The sequence below is a fragment of the Zychaea mexicana genome (genome assembly GCF_025766255.1).
Source record: "Zychaea mexicana strain RSA 1403 chromosome Unknown BDB00scaffold_32, whole genome shotgun sequence".
Classification (NCBI taxonomy): Eukaryota; Fungi; Mucoromycota; class Mucoromycetes; order Mucorales; family Lichtheimiaceae; genus Zychaea; species Zychaea mexicana.
Window position 1 is genome coordinate 1 of NW_026516695.1, and position 22,629 is coordinate 22,629.

Consider the following 22,629-nt stretch of genomic DNA (forward strand, 5'->3'; position numbering starts at 1 on the left):
CAACTGTTTTAGCGACTGCCTTTTCGAGTTCGGCGGGTCTACGTACATCGGCTTGGACAGGGCTGTGGTGTATAGTATAAAAATCAGATAGTTTTACATATATCAGATCAGTAGTCATGATATAGTAATTTATGTCAAATCCTCCCCCCCTTCCCTGCCTTGTCATATAGGATACCAATTTTAAAAAGATTTTGCATGAACCCTTAGCTAACTAAGTAATTTTCAATACTTACAAAACTTCACCACCAGTGGTCTGACTCATTTCTTGAGCAGCTTTTTGAAGCTTTTCGAAACTACAATATAAATTATAATTTAGTTCTGTGAAGCAACAAACAAAGGAGTGAGAGAACACAACACCACACTTGCTTTCGGCTGATAATAACTGCCTTGGCACCATGGCGTACAACGGCTTCAGTCATGCCTCGACAGATACCACTACCGCCTCCAGAACAGAGAAGGACTTTGCCTTTAAAAATATTGTCTTTGAAAATATCAGTCGAGTTGACAATGGACATGGTCGTCTACGTTGTTGGTGCTGAATTCGTTTTTGGTGGTGAGGTCAAGTAAGGTTGTTGTTGTTGTTGCTGTTATAAAGCCCTCCGTCGTATTGGGTTACCGTTGACTACGTTTGTAAGCACTAATGTAAGAGGGTAAAAGAAAAAGAAACAAATACGGGAAAGGGACCTGTAATACTGCTCTGTGTATCAAGATACATTAATGATGATGGTAATAGCAATTTATGCTATGTCACATTCTTTATGCGTGGGAATTGAACTCTCGCCGGCGAGGATCAGTGGCTTCATCCCATCCAACCAAGTTTCTCGCAAAGTTTATTTAAAGCTAGCAAACAGCATAAAGCGTACAATCAAAAGATAATAGTGGTAGAAGCTCCATGTCAAAGAGTCCCGATAATAAAAAGCATTTGGGGGTCTTTATAGGATAATATGCGCGCACGGACCTCTCTCTTTCTCTCACAGATTTTTTTTGGGACCTTGTATGAGGAATATTATATTTGCGTTTACTGTCTCTTCATAGGTTCAATATTATCAGATTAATGGTCGCTCCCTTTCCTTTTGTTTACTCGTTTCCAATTATGCTGTAAACGACATACGTCCCGTACACGGAAAAACAATCAATACTTTCTTGCTGCGTCAAGTTGTCAGGCATATTATCATCTGCAGGGACGCTTTAACTTGAGACTTTTAACATATTTATTACTTGTAAAAGGCGTAGCAGCAGCGATTCATAATTTCCTTGGCAACAGAGAATTGTTATCGACCTGGTAACAAAAACTCATGTTACCATGGCAACTGTTGTTGTTACCATTGTGTGTCAGCTGAACGTGAGAGTTCACGTGGCGTTGGTGTGGCATATGAACGAATAACAAGGATGGTGTTATGATCTCATAGACATAAAATACACACAAACACTGGCTGAGCCTCCTCCTTAACAACACAGACAAATGATGCATTTTCCCGTTGTTCGTATAACCCTGTTTCAAGTCTCTGCCACGCGCTGCTACTCCTCGTATTACTTCCAAACTCCCGTTCTTTTACTACCATTCCTTCGTGCGGATGGCAAAAGTGTTACGGATCATTTCAATCAGTCTTTTGAATCAGTTGCCATGGCAAAATAGACTTGGAACCAAGAGCCGGCCTTTCGGCTTTCTTTAATCGAACAGTAGAGAGACGGACACTGTGAGTGGTTCTTACGAGGGGGGACGGATAAAAAATAGATATTGCGGAGCCTTTTTTTTTTAAGGACCCAGGCTTCCAAATTTCTAAAATATGCGTGTTTGTCTCTGTTACGACCCAAGCGAAGCAAAAGACTATTTGTTCTCTTTATAGCTTTCGCCTTTTAATAATGTCGTAGCTACTACGGTAATGCCGATCCTCTTTTCAAGGGGTGAAAAGGGGGGTGGAGGAATTTTTATTCGCTTAATTGGCTCAGCACACCGGGAAAACAATGTACACATAGCTAAAAGCTATATAAGATTGCTACTAAGAACAATACCACTGCGTTTCGACACAGATCAATTGCATCATAAGACAGGAAAATTTTAAAGAAGAGCAAAGAGAGTGAGGAGAGAAAGAGACAATAGCGCTTCTATTGATGACAAATCTTTTGACTGAATACAGTCAAACAATACCTGTGTGTGGTAAACATTTCTGTTACCGCCGTGCAGAGCACACACACAGAGAAGAATTGACCCAGCGCTGCTGGCTGTTTCTAATTTTGTTTTTCCTTTCTTTCCTTTATTTTCTTGCCTCACAGTTTACGATTTAGAAAAAAAAGCATCTTTCCTGATATAAAAAACTATTCTTTATATATTTTTTATTCTCGACATTTGAGCGCAACTTGATACTCCTCGCCTAGTTTCCTGTGCCATTTGAAGAATAATGTCGAGTTCCGCACAAACGAAAACGGTTCGTCTTACCGTCATCGCTGCGGATGGCCTGGTCAAGAAGGACTTATTTTTCAAGTTACCCGACCCATTTGGTACATAATCCTTATCATATTAGACACCTTCTTATATGTGCAATTAGGAAACTAAACTGGTTTATATTTTTATCATTATTGAAATCAGCTGTCGTTACAGTCGATGGTGAACAAACACACACAACAACGGTCATGAAGAAAACTTTGAACCCATATTGGAACGAGAGCTTCGACCTGTATGTATAACGTGACAACAAGCCAATGCGCTTTTTCATTTTTTAGTCTGCGTAGCCTGTTTGGTTGTGCCCTTTTATTTCTATATGTTGCTTCATCATGATCACTATGGATTATATCAAGTAGAGATATTAATTCACGAAAAACTTATCGTCTATAGCCAAGTGACAAACCAAAGTGTCATTACTGTTCAAGTATTTGACCAGAAAAAGTTTAAAAAGAAAGACCAAGGGTTCCTTGGTGTCATCAATGTCCAAGTTAGCAATGTATTTGACCTTGAAGTCGGTGGTGATGGTAAATACTAGCAAACAACAGCTACACTCAACAACACTTCACTCAGTCAAGTAATACTAACATGACTGAAATTTCACTAGAAATGCTCACGCTCGACTTAAACAAATCCAACGCCAACGTAACGGTTCACGGTAAACTTATTCTTAATATCTCCACCAACGTCAATGTGCCCATTCGCAACGGCACCAATACCCTCGTCCCTGGAACACACAATTCGCCACTTAATGCCTCCAGCACCTCACTCGCGCGACCTGCTGCCACCCAAGTCGCCTCATCTACAGAACAAAGCACACCGTTGTCAGCCCCTTCGACGTCTGCTCCGAATAATCCTCCACCTGCCTCAGCAAACACAAATTCCGATGATCGAAGTGACTTGCCGCCAGGGTAAAAAACAACCGTTTGTTGATATACCTGCTTTCTTACTAACACACGATTCATCAACTTTAGCTGGGAACGGCGAGTAGATCATCTTGGTCGTCCATACTACGTTGATCACAACACTCGAACAACCACATGGAAACGACCTTCGTAAGTCTCTCATACCATTGTAGCAAAGGGGAAATCACTGGAGAGAAATTATTTAACGGTTGCTTGAATTTTGTAGAGCACGGAGCGCACAAGAACAACAGGAAGTTACCGAAATGGAACGACAACGGCACAATGCTCGTGGATTGCCTGAAGATCGACCGAACGCTTCGTCGGGTGGCTCTGCATCAGAAAGCCAATCCGCATCGGGATCGCCACAGCAACAACCGCAACAATCGCCATCGCAACAACCCGCACAACAAGCGCCAAGTGCCAGCAATAGCGGCTCTAACTCGCCAAATGTCTTGGCATTGCAGCACAATATGACAACCGCAGGAACTGGACCGCTTCCTCCTGGATGGGGCAAGTACAATACTCATTGAGTTTACTTTGCTACTGCTATCAGTAGTGCTACTAGCAGTTAGGATGTGCTAACAGAGTTAAGCTTTATCTAGAAATGCGTACAACACCTGAAGGTCGACCCTATTTCGTGGATCACAACACGCGAACAACTACGTGGGTGGATCCACGAAGACAGCAGTACATTAGCACAATTGGTCCTGGATCTAACCTGCAAGTCCAAGTGCAGCCGGTATCACAGTTGGGTCCTTTGCCGTCAGGTTGGGAAATGCGTTTAACGAGCACGGGTCGAGTATACTTTGTGGATCACAATACCAAGACAACCACGTGGGATGGTCAGTGTTTATATCTTTATAGCGACAAAGTCACTCCCTATCTAAATTGATGATTGAACTGACACGTACCACAACAACAACTACGACAAAAAATCATTTGTTATGTTTTTATAATAGACCCGCGATTGCCGAGCAGTCTTGATCAGAACGTACCGCAATACAAGCGTGATTTCCGTCGCAAGTTGATCTACTTCCGTTCTCAACCTGCCTTACGACCTGTGCCTGGCCAATGCCATATCAAGGTGCGCCGTGAGCACATTTTCGAAGATGCTTATGCAGAAGTTATGCGTCAAGCACCTGCGGATTTGAGAAAGCGACTGATGATCAAATTCGATGGTGAAGATGGTTTGGATTATGGTGGTCTCTCCAGGTAAGATGCACTCGTTGAAAGCCAATTTCATGTAGAAGATAAAAGACTGACTCTGAATCTATCATCAAACAGAGAATTCTTTTTCTTGTTGTCGCACGAAATGTTCAATCCATTTTATTGGTGAGTTCCAAAAAGATAATTACCTGGTGACGATATCACAAAAAAAAAAGATGCTTTATTTAGAAACATCACACTCACCACCATCACATTTTGTATAGCTTATTTGAATACTCGGCTCACGACAATTATACGCTTCAAATTAACCCCCACTCTGCCATCAACCCTGAGCATCTCAACTACTTCCGATTCATTGGCCGTGTGGTTGGTTTGGCTATCTTCCATCGCCGTTTCTTGGATGCTTTCTTTATTGTGTCCTTCTACAAGATGATTCTGAACAAGAAGGTCACTGTCGCTGATATGGAGAGTGTGGATGCGGACTTCCACCGAAGTCTGCAGTGGATCTTGTAAGTGAAAATGAGGAAGAGGGAGTGTAGCTATAACACGGGTCAAGTAGAGAACGTCTCTTTATAACGTATAATATTTCATAGGGACAATGATATCACCGATGTTCTTGATCTGACCTTCTCCACAGACGACGATCAATTTGGTGATGTGGTGACTGTTGACTTGAAGCCTGGTGGCCGAGACATTGAAGTCACTGAAGAGAATAAGCGTGAATATGTCAAGTATGTACAACTAATTTTTGCTATGATAGGCTAAATTATGAAAGGCGGAAGAAAAAGAGAGTGAGGCACGTGGATCATGCATATGCGGACACTAACATGCCAACTTATCCATAACTCAAATAGCTTGGTCACCGAATGGCGTATCTCCAAGCGTGTTGAAGAACAATTCAAGGCGTTCAAGGAAGGTTTCAACCAGCTCATTCCTCAAGATCTGGTCAACGTGTTTGACGAACGTGAACTGGAATTGCTCATTGGCGGTATTGCCGAAATCGATGTGGATGACTGGAAGAAACATACAGACTATAGGGGATACACTGAGCAGGATGATGTCATTCAGTGGTTTTGGAAGTGCGTGCGCTCCTGGGACAGTGAAAAGAAATCACGTTTGCTTCAGTTTACAACCGGCACGTCACGTATCCCTGTCAATGGATTCAAGGATCTTCAGGGAAGCGATGGTCCCAGACGATTTACCATTGAAAAAGCCGGTGAAGTCACTCAGCTTCCCAAAGCCCATACCTGGTAATGCGTCCTATCTTAACTAAAAAAAACCGCTAAAAGACTATGATGATTCCACTGACTTTAACTGATTTTTAGCTTCAACCGTATCGATATGCCACCCTATAAATCGTACGATGCTCTCGTTGCCAAGTTATCACTTGCTGTGGAAGAAACCCTCGGTTTCGGCCAAGAATAAGTCTAGTGATAGGCCCCTTTATATCATTCTTTGTTTTCCTTCCGCCTTCTCTCTCTCTCTCTCACTCTATAATTTTCACCTTCTTCTACTGACACGCAAAACGTTACCTATTATTCACTCACAACCCACACATGCACCACCGCACCGCGCCACTTTTCTTAGCCACTTTGTTTCTTCCATGTGTCGAGTTGTTATTTTTTGTTACTCTCACTCCTCTCTTTTCTTATTTTCTTCCCTTTTTCTCCTTATTTTTCTTTTCAAAATGCATACAATATCTTTGTGTATACAATGAAGGATCCGTTTATATAGCATATGCTTAGTGGTGGCTAAACATACTTCACGATTGAAAAATGATCGTGATTGGGTGTTTAGTTCATAGTATGTGTGAGCTCTGCTATGCCTTATGTGAGTGACAGCTCGCATCATGGACTGGTAGTGATAATTCAATACTGGTAACAGCTTTTACTCTCTAAGAAGCCAACAGATTTTATATCTAGTCCTTCTTTATGCACGTACAATGTATAAATCCTAGCATTTATAATCATGAAGACGTGTCAAAAAGAATAAGAATAACACGGGATCTTTTTTTCCCGATTTGCACCAGCATAGGTAAAGAAGACCAAATTGTGTTATTTATTTCGCTGTCTCTGCTTGTGCTCATAAACGGTTCTGAATAAGAAGTGTGCTACGTTTTTCCTCTTCCAGATTCTCGCAGCAACAGCAAAGGTATCATATAATAAAAAGCGGGCTCATGATACAATAGTAGTACAATGAGGGTTGAATCCGCCGACAAACGTTATGTTTGGCTTATGATAGCATAAAAATCATCATATACTGCTACTCAATGTATCAGGCTGCGAGAACGGCAAAAAATGAGGTAAAGGTCATTTTGAAGAATTCGAAGACTAAACTTGCTCTTTTCTAAAGAAATTTCCTTGTTAGTAAACTTACTATATAGTGTCTTGATGAAATTATTTGAGAATAAAAAAAAGCAGTAACTGTGAGGTGATTCAGCATTCTGCTGAACAGAAATGATCGCTTCTGTGGTATGTGCTTTTTTCTTGCCCCTGATGGCGTAATACAGAGAAACCTGCTCAGCAGGGTAATATGTAGTAGGGGTAACCTTTGGTATTCTCGTAGAAGCGACCGATCCTGGTAGCACACAGTAATGGTCATTTAGCAGTAGTTTGAAAGCTACGTCCCTTTATGATAAAGAAAGGGAGGAAGACAAAAGCGGCTTCGCCGATATATAAAACGCCTATTCTTATTTTGCATGAACTGAACTTGTACACCTGCGCTAAAAAGTGAACATGTACATAATCAAATTCTTTCACTTGTTATCCCTTCATCAACGATCTAGGGCTATTGCCTAAGCAGAAACTTGCAAAAGCAACAGCAAGAAGACGTAAAAAATGGTCGAATCCTTTGCACCAGCCTGGACGAAATCTAATTATGCTCTGATTGCACTTGGCGGTACTTGTGCTTTCTTAGCAGCACTTAATGCCGTGGCTCGGGCCAAACGTTTCCAACCTACTTTTTGGTAATCATAGCTTCATTGGCATATTTGTTTGAAGCAGCACTACCTTCTATAACCGGATGCGACTGGCCATACATTTTTGGTGAACATTTCTTGCACGCATTTACCGGGCCGATACTCTGGTGCAATGCGTTCGACGCTTTACAGTCTGCATATAAAGGAGATAGTGGATCAAGATGCCTGCCAGATTTTTACTCGGAAACGAGTGGGTATTCATCTCGGCTATCTTTGGACACTCACCCTCGTGATTTGCGCCATTGTCATCGTCCGCACAACTGAGTACTACCGTTAACAGCGCAGGCTATATATCGGCTGAATCCATTGCCAACATAACAGACATTGTATACTTCACGGCCTATGTGCTGTGGGCTTATATTGCTTTCTTTCTGGTATAGCTTTACCTGATGGACCGTTCGTGTATCAGAAAATTTTAAATGCATACGTCTTGCTCCTGGTTGCTGACCAATGCTGGACATACACTCGATGCAGTGGTTGCTGCCCGCCCTGCCAATTAAACGTTCGAGATATCAATGACCACTTTTGTTCTTACCCGTTTCGTTGGCGTTCTTGCTATTGTGGATATCATCATTTTTGGCCTTAATCGGTGCTCATTCAGCCGCAACGACGAAGACGAAGCAATTGCTATTACTAATGGTCCTGGGAAGGTGTAAACTCAACAAAGGGAACGAACCATGGATCAGTTAGCGCAAGAATATTAATTGTGGTTGCATACATAACGTTTATTCCACTTTTTCTTCCTTTTGATTTTGAGCCTTCATATTACTGTATATACGTAGATTTAAAGAACCTACGTAGGCAATATTCTGATTATCATGTTTTATTTTTTGAAAGTAAAATTTGAGTAAGCTACTTCTTCCCATTGATCACCGATAATATGTATACTTTTGGTATGCTGTTAAAACTTTATTTATTCGCTATACACAATTCGCATATATACGGTGCCTGTGTGTCTTTTAAAAACGCGTACTGTACAAAAGTACTATTTATTAATTGACCTACTCGTACGAAACGTGGTAAGATTTCATATTATCGATTTATTCTGCGCCCATGTTTATGCTGTAGGTATATGGAATCTAAATAACTGTATGTACTGCAATTACAGCAACAATAAGCGCATGTTGTGGGTAAGCTCTGTTTGACAAAGAGTACAGCAGAAGATACATACATGCAGCTGTGTGGCACACATCAAGGGCAATATATTATGTAAAATCTTAAAGCTTGTTTGGCAGCCCTAAATAGCGATTTCTCATTAATCTGATTGTGACAATAAAATAACAACTTGGCATGGTTTAAACAGCACAAAATGCGAATTTGACTGGTATGACAGCCGTGTTGTCAATCTGTTGTTCTATATCAAGAGTATTCCTCACCACTGCCTAAAACGTTGATTCTGTCCTGTTAATTACGTCGTTTTGGGAATGGATGTATTATAGTGCGATGAAGGCAGTGCTGGTAAGTGCACGACCTTTGATGGGCACTTAAAAGATAGCATTTCTCTATATGCATCACATATAACAAGCTTTTCATTACAAGAGATGTACACTGAGGAATGATGCTATGTTGTATCCTGCTATCGCTTATACGGTCACTCTTCTACTACGAGTGTCTATCATAACTCAGAAAGAAGTGGTTTTTTGGGCTGTTTCTTATGTAATACGGACGATGTATGCGCAATGTTTTTATTTGACGATCCAGTATCTATATCTTATTGTTCGCATGAGGCGATGCAACATCCGAAGATGGATACGGAACAGCGACTACTAGGCGATACAGATGTGCAAGAGAGAGAGGTGGGGGAGGGAAGGGGAGGGGATCAGCAATAACGATAATATATACAAAGCAAAATAGAAACACACAGAAAAAGAAAAGATATTTATAAAAACGCAAGAAGAATGTGAGGCTGTTAACGACTTCCTCAGGTCCAAGTCAAAGCAAAAGCACACGCCACCGTCCAGATGGATGGATAGATCTTGACCACAGCCGATGGACCACTTGACAGGTCGGCTTCTAGGAGCGGGATGGCAGTAAAGCATCAATCTTGACCATCATGGTGGTGTCTGTGCACTATCGTCATTCCGAAAACAAAAGAGACGAACAGATAATGGGAATTATTAAATTACACACACACGCACACAAAAAATTCCATCGTGCTATACTTACCCATACTTCTATGATGAGACACGGGAGAACCGAACACACGGCCAGAGCAGAGCAGAGAATCGCAGCCAAGACAGAAACACTTCTTCTAGCTGCGAAAAAAAAGATCATTAGAGGGCTGCACCTACTGTGCTATCTTTATTTTTGACACGGCATTACCATCCTCCTCTACCAAGCTGGATCCAGCTATACTTACATTTGTTTTGTCGTTTTACAGCAAAGTTATAGACAGAGAGAGAGATGGGGTCTAAGCCAATTCAAGTCCAAACAGATAATCGCAGAACCATCCTCTAATAAAAAAAAAAAACATCTATGAGCAGCTGCATACACTTTTTGACATGTCAGGGCAGACATCTTTCTGGTTTTTCAAACACGCAAAGACAAACACAAGCACAAAATCCTTTTCAGCTATACTTACTGTTATGACATCCTTGGGTTGGAGGAAGAGAGCCTTGAGCTAAAGAGAGGAAAAGCAAGAAGGACACGACCAATTCGTAAAAGAATAAGAGAAGAAATGGGAGAGACTGCCATACTGCACACCTTTGACACGTCATCCCCAGCACCCAGGCAATCCAACTCACCTACTAATGTTCAAGTCCCTTTTTGCTTATTCTTACTATATGTTACTTGTCTGCCGGACACGATTAGCCCACACAGCATAGGGTGGAACCTGAAATAGAAAGAAAAGAAGTAAGGCCATAAGCAGATGGTTCTAAAGATGCAGCTACTTTTGACACGTCATGGCATCAGCACTCCCAACAGACACTCGACTTCTCTCCAGCTCATGCTCACATTCCTTTTTATACAGTACTTACAGCCGCTGCTTGTGCTTAAGAGTGGGGTGCAAACTCCAAACCCGAACCAACCGAACCAAAAGTCAGAATCTTACAGTAGTAGCAGAGAAGAAAGGAGGATAACATTAGCGGCTGTATTCTGTACACACATTTCTTTAGACACGTCAAAATTCGGATCTTCTTTCGTATATCACATCCACATGCAAACCTCAAAGTACACTTCACACTTTCCATATTGTACTTACACTTGTATTTGTGCTTCTAGAGCCAACGTGAAGGGGAGAAGGACCAGGTTAAGACGAGAAAAAGGTCTGTGTCAAAAAAGAAAGAAAGTGAGATAAACGGATCTTGAGTGATTACTTTATATTCACAACCGGTTGCATACGCTCTTCTCACTCACTAACATAACCATACACTCACCGATCCTCTAATCCGTACCAATGATACTCACATTGAATAGCTTTGGTTTAGAAACGTTGACGAGGAGGAAAAGGAGCGGCATGATTGCTGAGGCCGCGTGGTTATATTATAGTAATGAACACGCATGCTACGCGGCATTTGAGCCAGTTCATTCTCTCCAATCAGATTACTTTCTCATGTATATGACGCGCCGAGGTGTGTGGCTCCTCCAGATCAGAGAATTTATTCTACATGAATGTATGACTGTGTGAGTAGACGGGTATCGCATCGAGGAAAGACTCAAGGGATAAACATCATTAACACGATATGAAGCTCACTTCAAATCCTTCATCATCTGAGAAGTGCCATCGCTTCAAACACGCTGAATACAAGTATCAATACAAGTATCAACGTATTCACTACACTATGTATACAGGGATATCCAAGATCTCATGAGACATGACGATCCTGCGCTTGCCGCTGTTCCATTTGGTAAAAAAATCATGGTCTTTGGTGTTGCCTTTCGCCAGGTATTCAACATTGTATCCTCTCTTCTACTTTGCATTCTTTTGTTATTGAGCGGTAGTATTGACAGTAAAGTATCAGATAATAGGTCGTTCCTGTGATGCCAAATGCGTAGCGCTCGCAAATCGTACAATAGTGCTTAAATCGCTCATCAATTTGGCCCAGCGTCATCACCACCTTGAAACCAACATGCGCGTCCAACAAGCTGTCAACACCAATGATGCAAATGAGCTTCGCGAGTTTGCGCAATATTTACTTGGCATTGGTGTTGGTGCTGAGCTGTTGGTGCCAAACACCGATGACAGAGTCCGGCTACCAGATCGAATGCTCATACCACATTACAACACGCCAAACAAGCTCTTATTATATTAATACAGATTATGTAATAAGTTAAATCAAGATATGGGAATGATACAACGACTTTTTATTTCATTTGTTTTTATGTTATAGAATAAGGAAGAACTTGATTATTACAACTTGAATACAGAAATTATATGTAAATTGAGTACAACCAGTTTATGATAACAACATAGGAAGCGCAATTGATATATATCATTTAAACATTTTTTCCTTTGTTATGTTCGTTCTGGTTTAATGGCAGAGGTACTAGTCCAAATTACAACATAAATCATTATTTTTCAAATCCAGGCTTTTCGACTTCACGACGATCTAGTAAGTCTCCAAGTCCGTCACCGAGGCCATCACCGAGGCCATCACCGAGGCCATCACCGAGGCCATCAATCAAATCGCCTAAATCGCCTAAATCGCCTAAATCGCCTAAATCGCCTAAATCGTCTAAATCGCCTACCGAATCCTGATCCCGCTTCTTCTGAATCAATGCCTTGCTGTTTTCATTAAGAGGAAGACCGAGGGCAACCAGGACGAAGAGTGTCAAAAAGATGGCAATGGTAAAACCAAGGAAGCTTTTCTGCATTTTTTTCTTGATTTGTGAAGGTAGTATTTAGTGTAAAAAATATGTAAAGGATGTGTGTGTGTGTAGTAGTTGCATGATGTATTGATGGAGACTTCCTTTTTATACCTTTTTTTTGGCATTTCATTATGGACCGGGAACTGAGGGCCGTAGCTAGTGTTGCATACTTACTAACAAACAACAGCTTTCTCTCTCTTTTCGCTCATCGACAATTATCCTCATGCTGCTTTTTTAGTCTGTTGTTGTGTTGATAGAACGTAAAATTTGTGCATAAACATCCGGACTTGATGGCTCGGCTGCATAACACATCGAGGTTGTTGAGTTGTTTTCCGACATCAACAAAAATGCATGAATCCATGTTAAACATTATTATATGATCTAGCAAACAGAAATCGGCCTCCTGTAGCACAGCGCAAGTGCTACGTCGTCCTACTAGAAATAAATAAAAAGTAAGAATATGGCCATCAGCATCACGACGCCAACACTATTGAGTGTCAACAGCGTTACACACGCACACTTTGAAGATCAATCACTATTTAATATTTTGGAAGCGTATCAGACTTATACAAAAGCTGTGAGTGATGCTATATACTTTAAAGTTCATACTTCAATATTCCTACCGCTTTGTGCTGATTTTTTTGCCTCTGTATATTGAACGACTATTAAAGCATAATAATCGCTCGACGCGATGTAAGGCAGTTCTTTTTTAATCAATATAATATTTTCTCTTATACTGGATTTTCTAGTGGAAAGAAGAGAAATAATGCATGATATTCTGTACAGAGCAGCTTTTCGGATGGATATAATTTCGTCGGTAGAGAATAGCTGTTGCTATTTCACAGTCTTAAAAATTAGTGAAAGCTTTTCATATTGCAAATTAAAAATAAAAATGTTCAAAAGGACTATTCATTCTAGTAGCTCGAGCTCTTTCTCACTCAACGATTAACAGAGTCAACTCTAGTAGTAAGAACGACTCGCGTTGATACTGTCATGTTCTTCTTTCGGTATAGTTAGAGGATTTGATTTTTTTAAGTACAGCGATCCGTAACTATGGGCAGTTATAATTATACATCACGCAAAAGTGCATATGCATGATGTGGACCCGAGGCTTCCGCTGTCTCCTCGAAACAACAAGAATCCGGCCATTTTATGTAGAGCGTTGATAAAAAATTCTAAAAGTTGTGGAATGATCGGCATCATACGTCCTAGTGTGCATTAAACTGAAACGTTTGCTGAGAAAGGTGCAGGTGGGCGTTGCTATTACTTCCTTTTTAAAACATGCGGCATTCTGAAGAACAGCGAACTTTGTAATCAAGTGCTCAAGCCAACTTTTTGTTTTAATGGCTGTGGGACTATCCAGAACCATGGTGCTTTGAGCTAAAGACAAAAAACTTCAAAGAAACAGCTACTCATCATTATTATCGAGTGTTGACGGGGATCAGAAGTGTGCAGTAGAGGCAAAGAAAATTTAGTTGTAGTAGAATAGTAGGGCAAGATCATGGTTTGCATCAGTCACCGATATGTGTAAACAGTGAAAGAAAACAAGCACCATTCTACTTTTAATTGGTAGATTGCTATACGCGTCATATACAATCAGAAACTATCAGAAACTATCAGATACTATACAAACAATTGCTACACAGTGCAATATATATTGAAAGCAGCCGATTCAACGTCTTTCACACTCCAGAACATTCTATGCCCCCTTACGTTCGTATTAGAATATAATATATCATCGCATTTAATCGATCGCGCAAATCTATTTCCTGGTACATGCCTTTCTGAAGAACAAGAAGTTAACACTTTTTGAAACAAAGAAATTGCAGCAGCAGCACTGTATCAATTATATCGTTGCTCTTGGGGCGATAATTTTCGATAGAGCGCATAATCTTAGAGAGAGAGAGATCCCCTGCATTTGTCAGGGGAAGGCCTTAATTATCTTTCGCGGAGTTAAAGCGAGACAAGTTAGTAAATGTGTATTACTGTAGATACGACGACATGATGTCTGTTTCTGACGATGCATCACTCTAACTTTAGATCAAAGCCGGTAGCTCCTACGTTGCTAGCTATACAAAAAATTACTTTTTCGCTTTAATTTATCAAGGGGGAAAAAGTACACTGAAATGCAAGGTGTTATTTCAGCAGTATCGAAACTCTTTTTCTTCAATATCAGTGCCGTATGTACCTTTAAAAAAGGTGACGCCTTCTAATTAATGGAAGTACACAGATCTGGGTGTATCGTTGCTATTCATAAAACTGTTGTTATTGTCAATGTATGATCAGTTACACCTTATTGCACTCAAATTTCTGATGTCTTTCTTTGGCTTATTTATCAGCATCAGCCTTTCGAAGGCATTCACCGCATGTGGTACAATTATCAAGCTTATTGTGATGCTTATGAAGACTTGGACGGGTATCATTGTTTCAATGAGGAGAAGCAAAATACTTTTGTTGGAAAGCGTGGTATAAATATCAGAGCAGACAGGAGGGACTAGTAAATGATGAGCTCATTAGCAATAACGATAAAATACGAGGAGACAATAGAATAGACACGTTCCCTAGAAACTTCTTCAATAAAAATCCAAACGCCATTTTATTCAAAATTATTTTAAACTACCTCTTTTTATACTAAACACAGCCGTTATGGGTTTCATATGCTACTGTTATTGTATGTTGATCCACGATGTGTCAGGTATGAACAAAACTGAACAACGGAGGGTTGCAGAGTATTCTAGCTGCAACTCATTTTTAAATCAGCAAAAAGTTCAGAGCGTCAAAGTAAAGAAGGTATACCATCTATTCAAGTGAAATACAATGTTTTTGGAACAATTGTTTGCAATGTGTGTATCACCCATTAAATGAGCATTTGCTATTAGAAAATAGCTTGGACAAGTTGTCATCACATCTCGTGGCAAAGAAGAAGAAGAGTATGAGACCCTGTGCGTAGTATGAATAGTTACTGTAGTATACAAAACCAATCAGTAAGATGAACTACTGACTACATCATTCTTTTGTTCTCACTTATTCAGCCCATCTCCCCTCATGTTCCATCTGAGATATATCATATACTAAAAACAACTGTAATGTATGCAGATGCACATCAACAGACACGGCCTCAACCGAAGCACAAAAGTCATTGCATTGTTCATATGACAATGTGCTACCATGACTGAATCTTTTGTGCATAGATATGTACATGTTTGCCTTCATTGATCCGTGTCCAATCAACAGCATTACTGCAACACTTCAGCATCGTTTTCTTCATCGGTCTTCAACAAGTGCAAAGAACCTGAATTTTTTGAATCGTTGGTTACTATTCGCCCGTTCTTGGAAGCTCATCTAGCACGGATGGTCTAAATTATGTTGTTTTACTGCGACCTCACTTCTTTTAGTAGATACTGTATATACCAACAGCAGACAAACCTGGTGGCCCAAGTACCCGCTCGGTCTAGAGCCGCTCTTATGCTTTTTCCTTTGAGCACCGCAGTATTGATAAGCAAAGCAGTATAAACGAGTGCCGAACGTCATGTCAAAACCATCGGTCAATATGCACTTTCGAATCGGTGGTTATAAGTAGTCAGCATTAGATGTTATTTCCCGGGATTAAATGCTTGCCTTTGAAATGATGTGGCATTTGTGTATTAGAACGAAAGTCATGCTATTATTGTTTTCTCTTTGTCTTGATATTAAGGCCCTTAATTTGGGGAGCGCGTACTATCATAACTTTTGTATGCTGTCTGAAGAGACGATGATACATAACGGTCTTGAAACAGCTTCATGTAATACTACAAACTTTGTTTTTTCAGCTGATATTTTCTAAAGTGGAAAAGTAACAATGGTTCGCATCACCACCATGATCAGCACCGTATCAATCGGATACGGCATAAGCTACAGATGAAAAGGATATGTAGTGATTAGTTGCTCATGATACAAAAGAAACAAAGCCGCTCACGAGAGAAAATAAATTAAGCGGTTATTCACTTCATGTATAATCAGACTGGCAGCCGTGTTTACCGTTATTTCCTAAAAGGCGCAGTAATCGTGAATTTGGCTACATAAAGTACAGCAGGGATAACCATGTCTTTATCATTGGCGTGCGGCAAGTAGAACCTTCCTGCCTACTGCCAGTAGCCAAAGCTACATGTTTTAATTAAAACAAAAATTTGTCTATATGTAGGACATATAATATAGCGCATACGCACCATTTCTCAAACAAGATATATGTACAAAAACAGTGCTTATTGTAGTCGATTCTTACTAGCTGGCTTGGCGGGAGCACGGTGTATGAAACGAGAAACAAGCATCATGTGTCACCTATTTTGTGTGACATTGATTAGGCATGTTTTTGCTTCATTGATAGAATAAACGCTGTACCCTCATTTCGCTTTTTCCTCGCGCGCACAAAGACAGTGGGATGCTAGTAGGTCGCTCTTCAACATTGTAGCATAGCATATGGCAACGATGTATGCAGTAGTTGTAACCAAACAAAGGAAGGTAGATGGTAACTACAACATCTTCTTACAATAATGCTTTTCACCCTTCTAGCAGTAGCTGATTGATAATTTGGCTGTTGATTAGAAAAATCAGAAACGGGAGTAAAAAAGCGCAATATATGTAAAGTTATACTACATTGAGGTTTCTGGGTGGTGACAGAGAACAGAAAATGCTCTTCTTCGTTATTGCTATTGTGTAAATGTCAGTTGATAAACACAGCAAAAGCAGCGAGATACAAAAACACTGAACTAGCTGTAGGGCATCAGATTCATCATTGTAGATATGCATAAATTAGTAATTACTGTGCGAGAATCTAATGTGTGGTGGATGACTTGAGAGCTATTTAGCCTGTTCAATATATGTCAATTTCCGGCAGGGCATAGTACTGTATGGTGAATTGGCTTACAAAAAGCGGGGGATCGGCTTGCACGTACCACAAAAACTTAAAAAAAAAACAATACTTTCAACGGCGTGATTGTTGGTCTTGATAATAGTCCATTCATTATCCAGTAAATAAATAATGTAGCTTCACTTGTCAATATACTCAGTATTTGCACCAGTACGTCTATTCACAAATGTAACAGAAACAGAAAGATCGGAAGCAGTGCAGAAGACAGAAAAACCGTTTTTCATTTCTCGCTCGCAAAGAGGGAACGGGTGTTCCGGAAAAGATGGAAAAGGCAAGTGAGCAGAGACCACTTTTGAAACGCAGCCCACTTTTTCGTGAAAGTCAAAAAAAAGTTGGGGTAATAGGGATTAAACCCTCTCGTTCAACTCTTTTCTCATTGCTCATTTTCTCGTTCTCTGATTTTTATACACCATCTATATGCTTTTTCCGGTGTACTTTGTGTATTTTCTTATAATTTTAACCGTAATTACAGTGGGCTTATCGGCATTACTGTACATATACCAATGCGATATACTTTACGCCGGATTCTTTCCTCCAGGGTCGAGATCAGCAGTAAGTTACCTCAACATCAACTGTTGAAGTTTTGCCACCACCCCACCTGTTTTCTTACGTCAGCGAAAAATAGGTCGCACGACCAGGACAGTACGGGTTGCCGGACAAGGAGGAAATACTAGTTACAAAAGACGGTGTACGACTGCGAAGTTATGTACTGATACAGTATGGGGATAACGTTGCAATACAATCGCCAACAGTGCTGTGTCTTCATGTAAGTCAAAATTGCCTTCTAGAGAGAAGAAGCTTTGATTGACTAAAACTGAAATGATGTGTATAGGCACATACGGGCAATATGGTAACAATCTTGCTATATGTTTGAGGACTGAGATGGATCCGGGAAATAGGCAAAATGGTCGCTCAATGCAAAACTATGAATAGGGTCATCGATTACCAATTGCGCAAGTACTTTACAAACGGCTCGGCTACAATGTCGTCATGCTATCGTATCGAGGGTACTGCAGACAATTTTTGGTGATAAAGAGGATCGTTAGAAAGAAAGAGAGAGGCATATATTATATTCGATTGTGGTACCAATAACCCGTATTTAGGTACGGATTAAGTGAAGGCAATGCAACGGAGAAGGGCCTGCAAATTGATGCTCAGGTAAGAAAAATTGCGGATGTGAGAAAATGTCCCCAATCTCAATTCACTTTCTAACCCCAAATCAAATTTTCCTTTTAGACGGCACTCGATTATATCAAACGACATCCCATTCTCAAACATACCAAACTGGTTGCCTATGGCCAGTCCTTAGGAGGCGCTGTCGCCACTCATCTTGTTGCTCGGAACGAGGACAAATTCGATGCCATGATCATTGAAAATACCTTCCTCAGCATCGTAAGTAAACTTGCATCTTTGAACGACAAGGTCGAATGTGTTTGTTTGTTGTCCATGTTTCAGAATTAGTTCCCCTTCGCCCCCAACTGTTTTTTTTTCTTTGACAGCACCTACCAAAGAGAAAATTCCTGCAGAAATAACTCAACCAAAGGCGTGACTAACTCAAAATTTTTTTATCCTTAGCCATTGCTGATTCCCCATATCTTTCCGCCCATGCGACACCTTGTCTACCTATGCCATCAGAAATGGCGATCCTATAAAACAATCCAGTTCATACGGCGGGTGCCAATACTGTTTTTATCCAGCTTAAAAGACGAGTTAGTACCGCCGTTCCACATGGCCAAGTTGCACAAAGCCGCCGAAACGAGTGGTGGCAAGGTATGGCGCGATTTTGAGAATGGCACCCACAATGATACGTGCATGCAGGACGGATACTTTGAGGCCATTGGTGAATTCATTCGCGACCATGTCTGGGAAGCATAGTGTTTGTTGGAGATACGAGCATGCTCATCTCCTGCACTATCCAACCTCTTTCTCCTAAGCAACATACCTTACATTATTAACCTTTCTCTCGCTCATCTAACCTTCACTCCATTCAAAGCAAAAAATTTTGATTTATTATATCAACATCAGGTCTCCATTTCATCACTTACCCTTCTCCGTCATCACACATTCACGCGCACCCTCTTTCACACACATGCACACTGTATACAATCTTTCTTCTTATTAATTTAAGTAACTCAAAGCAACACTCTCACGATAATGTTTAATTAATGATTAAAAAAGAAGTCTGTATGTTACTCCAAAGGCCCTAAAGTTGGTATTGTTTTTCACCCAAGAACGAATCAAAGCCCGATCATCAAACTGCTGCCAACCGAAAAGGGAAGTTTTCCGTGTTCCCGGAACAGCCGTGTGTACCTTTTATATCACACACACTCTATCTCTCTCTCTTTCTCGCCACCTTTTCTTCCTGTGACCCCCTCTGCATATCATGTCTTCTGCTTACGGCAAAATTCCAAAGCCTGCTTCGACCGTCTCACTAGACAAAATTCTTCCTATTCGCAAGACCCTGCGTAATGGTGCTGAGGCCGTCTTGCAGGCTGTTGATCCCGAGAATGTTGAATTAGTTGAACAATTGCGTTCATTGTTCAATGGCGAATTGGAACGCGGGTAAAACTGACTGTTTCCTTTCTGCGACTACTACCACCACTCTCCACTAAGTGTCAAAATTGGGCCGGTGAATGCTTTTAGTAGTTAACTAAATGGCTTTTTCCTTATCATCAATCATAGTTCGACCTATCCTCAAGAAGAACCCCTCACCGAGGCTCAGTTCGCTGATTACTTTTTGTCGTACGTTCTTGATTCATTCAAAAAAGTTTGAGATTCGGACTTTTTCTCGAATGCCTTTCGCATTGTTCACATTTAACTGATTTGGAATGTTTTGTTAGATACGACGCCTTTGTATTGACCAAGGATGGTCCCATCGAAAAGGGACAATCGTACAATTACGAAGATAAGGTCTTGGGGATGTACTACGTCAAGCCCAACTACCCCGGTCGCTGCTCTCATGTACGTTACATATCCCGCAAATGTTGATAATGGTTATATAACTGACAGGGAATTTTTTTTCCCGCGATATGCGTAGATCTGTAATGCTGGTTTCTTTACCTCGGTTAATCACCGTGGTTACGGCTCTGGCGTTGCCATGGCAGAAACATACATGATCATTGGCCCTGCCCTTGGTTACAAGGCTTCTGTATTCAACCTAGTTTTTGCTAACAACGAAGCTTCGATCCGCATCTGGCGTCGTCTTGGTTTCCAAGAAGCTGGTCGTATTCCTGAAGCTGCAAGGTAAAAAAATTGTTTTGTTGTTACTCCGCATGATTTTTGCGCGGATTAAAGTTGTGCCATACAACATACAGAAAGGCTTAACACTCTTTCTATCTAGATTAACGAACAGCCCCAACCAGCTTGTCGATGCCATCATCTTTTATTATGATTTCACAAAGAAGGCCATTGCAGCATAAAGTATTGCCTAAGACGTTACATCTACTTTTTAATCTACTAACACTACTTCTGCTATTACAGTAATGTAGGAATTATACATATTATATACATATCATTCAGCATATAGAGAAGAAGTTGATTGTACACACCACTGCACCATTTTTTGTACTTGTACTAATAAATAGAAAGAACCAAAGTACTGTATATAGCTGTATGTACGGAAAGGATTTCTTATATGATAGCAGCGCGTAGTGCTTTCGGGAGACTTCGTGGCTCGATTGGTGTTCTTCTGAACTTTACAAATGGGATACTAGCTGATCGTCAGTACTCCTGTCAATATACAGGGTTTCAGGAAAGTGATGTCGCAACCAACAGAAATCAATGTCGCAAGCAAAGTTTTTTGCTTCAAAATCAAATGTCACATTTTTTGTCGCATTTGTTGCTATTGATGTCCCCTTTTTATAGATGCGTTTTTTCTGAAATAAAACAATGCATGCAGTATTGTCGCTTTTATTTTCTAATCAATCCATTTAGAGGAGCATCAATTGTTGTTGTCGCGCATACTATTATACTGCATATTGACTGCATATCGTACTCCCCCCATCGCCGTGACCAAAAAGAGCATAGTTTAGGGCTTGTTTAGTTGTAAGAATCAGGTACCTGATTCTTACGGAAGAAAAGTTTTGACCAAGAATCAGGTAGTACCTGATTCCTCTGCTGTTTGCCCAGTGTTATTGAGCTTTTATTAGAGTTCACTTTTTGGCGATCATAAAAGGGATGCACCATAGTATCATCTGCATTACCACCATACGCCATGCCAAGGACAAGTGTAGCAATAATGATACCATACGGGTTCATAAGAAGCATTAGGTTCCAATACACGTGACAACAGCACCATAAAAGATATGAAGAGAAGGAGACAATCTTATACAATCCCTGACATTTTACCTGCTGCCTAGTCTGAGAAATCATGATAGGGTCACGTGGGACTCTATATAGACGGTAGTCATCTACACCTATATACAGATGCTCACTGTCATCCAGAGTTTTTTCGGCTCCATCCTTGCCTTATCGTGCTTTGTAAACTTCTCTGATTCATGCATCTGTGTTGAAGACTTTAAGCTCAATCTCACTAGGGATCCGCATCAGAATCGAATCGAATAGGAGTCGTCAAAACTCGAGACGATTCCGACCAAGAATCGTCTCAGAATCGTCTCAGCTTTGGTTGCATAGTATCGAAGAATCGGTCCTTTTCTATATTCTATGATTTCAGTAATTTGCATAATGTAGAACGTTTATTTATATATCGCTAAAATACAGTTGAAACTAGCTCCTTTCTTTAAAGGCGACTTCCACACTTAATTCGTGTTTTCATTTATACCAGATAATATATGAAAGGAAGGGGACGAGAAACAAAGAGAAAACGGTGCAAAAAGAAAAAGGTTAACAGAGGAAGAAGAGACAAAATGCTATTCTAAACGCCGAAATCTAAAGAGAGCCATGAATGCAGAAGCATTAGCCTTTGAATTGACTCTGGCTTCAATAGATTACGGGTATGGGGGAGCAAGAGGCGGCTTAGTGAGAAGCAGCGTTTGGATGGCGTTGAAGTAACTGTGACGCACATCATTACTTCTTCCTCTACAATGCTACTCACAATGTATTTTTCTCCATGACGTACTACTTTACTAGATTTAGCATGGCTTCTCGATCAGTTGGATCAAGTTTGTGCATTCCATCCGATATTGCGCAATCAGGGGCCATTAAGAGAATTATCTTACTCATTCACCCTTTGCCTTTCATGAGACACCATACACGCGTAGAGACAAAGTAGCTGTGTGTACTACCGGTTGTGGTTCAATTCCTCCAATATAATATGATCTCATTGCTTCACGGTTCGTCACCCTCACAGCGCTTTTTTTCATGACGTACTACTATGAGATTTATGTTGCCATTTTCAATTGACCCATCGAATAAGTTTGCACAATTCGGGCATGGTGCATTTCTGTTATTCGCTTCCTCCCTTACC

At 40.6% G+C, this 22,629-nt stretch overlaps 6 protein-coding genes across 6 annotated transcripts; 4 read left to right on the forward strand and 2 right to left on the reverse strand.

Moving 5' to 3' along the window:
* Positions 1–229: 229 nt before the first annotated feature.
* BDB00DRAFT_871860 (uncharacterized protein) lies at positions 230–515 on the reverse strand (the record flags this gene model as incomplete). Its single annotated transcript, XM_053126878.1, has 2 exons — positions 230–293; positions 361–515. The coding sequence occupies 2 exons, from the start codon at positions 513–515 to the stop codon at positions 230–232; spliced, it is 219 nt and encodes a 72-aa protein (XP_052980110.1).
* A 1,884-nt stretch (positions 516–2,399) lies between these two features.
* Positions 2,400–5,937, forward strand: BDB00DRAFT_882925 (uncharacterized protein; the record flags this gene model as incomplete). Its single annotated transcript, XM_053128190.1, has 13 exons — positions 2,400–2,499; positions 2,588–2,675; positions 2,834–2,967; positions 3,048–3,351; positions 3,415–3,495; positions 3,572–3,855; positions 3,948–4,187; positions 4,305–4,557; positions 4,630–4,677; positions 4,776–5,021; positions 5,106–5,243; positions 5,367–5,762; positions 5,838–5,937. The coding sequence occupies 13 exons, from the start codon at positions 2,400–2,402 to the stop codon at positions 5,935–5,937; spliced, it is 2,412 nt and encodes an 803-aa protein (XP_052980111.1).
* A 6,064-nt stretch (positions 5,938–12,001) lies between these two features.
* BDB00DRAFT_871863 (uncharacterized protein) lies at positions 12,002–12,304 on the reverse strand (the record flags this gene model as incomplete). The annotated part of the gene is made up of 1 exon (XM_053126879.1): positions 12,002–12,304. One exon carries the CDS (start codon positions 12,302–12,304, stop codon positions 12,002–12,004), a length of 303 nt encoding a protein of 100 aa, XP_052980112.1.
* Positions 12,305–14,424: 2,120 nt separating this feature from the next.
* BDB00DRAFT_787530 (uncharacterized protein) lies at positions 14,425–15,594 on the forward strand (the record flags this gene model as incomplete). Its single annotated transcript, XM_053120711.1, is given in 8 exon segments — positions 14,425–14,478; positions 14,638–14,764; positions 14,940–14,993; positions 15,059–15,079; positions 15,178–15,247; positions 15,267–15,282; positions 15,395–15,433; positions 15,490–15,594. 8 exon segments carry the CDS (start codon positions 14,425–14,427, stop codon positions 15,592–15,594), a joined length of 486 nt encoding a protein of 161 aa, XP_052980113.1.
* Positions 15,595–17,520: 1,926 nt separating this feature from the next.
* On the forward strand, positions 17,521–19,508 carry BDB00DRAFT_820943 (BEM46 family protein-like protein). The gene is made up of 7 exons (XM_053123344.1): positions 17,521–17,756; positions 17,830–17,970; positions 18,037–18,054; positions 18,138–18,211; positions 18,308–18,362; positions 18,441–18,596; positions 18,780–19,508. Exons 1-7 carry the CDS (start codon positions 17,622–17,624, stop codon positions 19,077–19,079), a joined length of 879 nt encoding a protein of 292 aa, XP_052980114.1. The 5' UTR covers positions 17,521–17,621; the 3' UTR covers positions 19,080–19,508.
* BDB00DRAFT_820947 (uncharacterized protein) lies at positions 19,509–21,062 on the forward strand. Its single transcript, XM_053123345.1, has 5 exons — positions 19,509–19,766; positions 19,887–19,946; positions 20,045–20,165; positions 20,242–20,447; positions 20,545–21,062. The coding sequence occupies exons 1-5, from the start codon at positions 19,588–19,590 to the stop codon at positions 20,621–20,623; spliced, it is 645 nt and encodes a 214-aa protein (XP_052980115.1). The 5' UTR covers positions 19,509–19,587; the 3' UTR covers positions 20,624–21,062.
* The last annotated feature ends 1,567 nt before the right edge of the window (positions 21,063–22,629 follow it).

Coding starts and splice junctions, on each gene's coding strand:
- BDB00DRAFT_820943 (XM_053123344.1), top strand. CDS start 17,622: ATGCTTTTTCCGGTGTACTTTGTGTATTTTCTTATAATTTTAACCGTA. Junction 18,212..18,307: donor GTCATGCTATCGTATCGAGG/GTACTGCAGACA, acceptor ACCCGTATTTAG/GTACGGATTAAGTGAAGGCA. Junction 18,363..18,440: donor GCCTGCAAATTGATGCTCAG/GTAAGAAAAATT, acceptor TTTTCCTTTTAG/ACGGCACTCGATTATATCAA.
- BDB00DRAFT_820947 (XM_053123345.1), top strand. CDS start 19,588: ATGTCTTCTGCTTACGGCAAAATTCCAAAGCCTGCTTCGACCGTCTCA. Junction 19,767..19,886: donor AATGGCGAATTGGAACGCGG/GTAAAACTGACT, acceptor CATCAATCATAG/TTCGACCTATCCTCAAGAAG. Junction 20,166..20,241: donor ACCCCGGTCGCTGCTCTCAT/GTACGTTACATA, acceptor CGATATGCGTAG/ATCTGTAATGCTGGTTTCTT.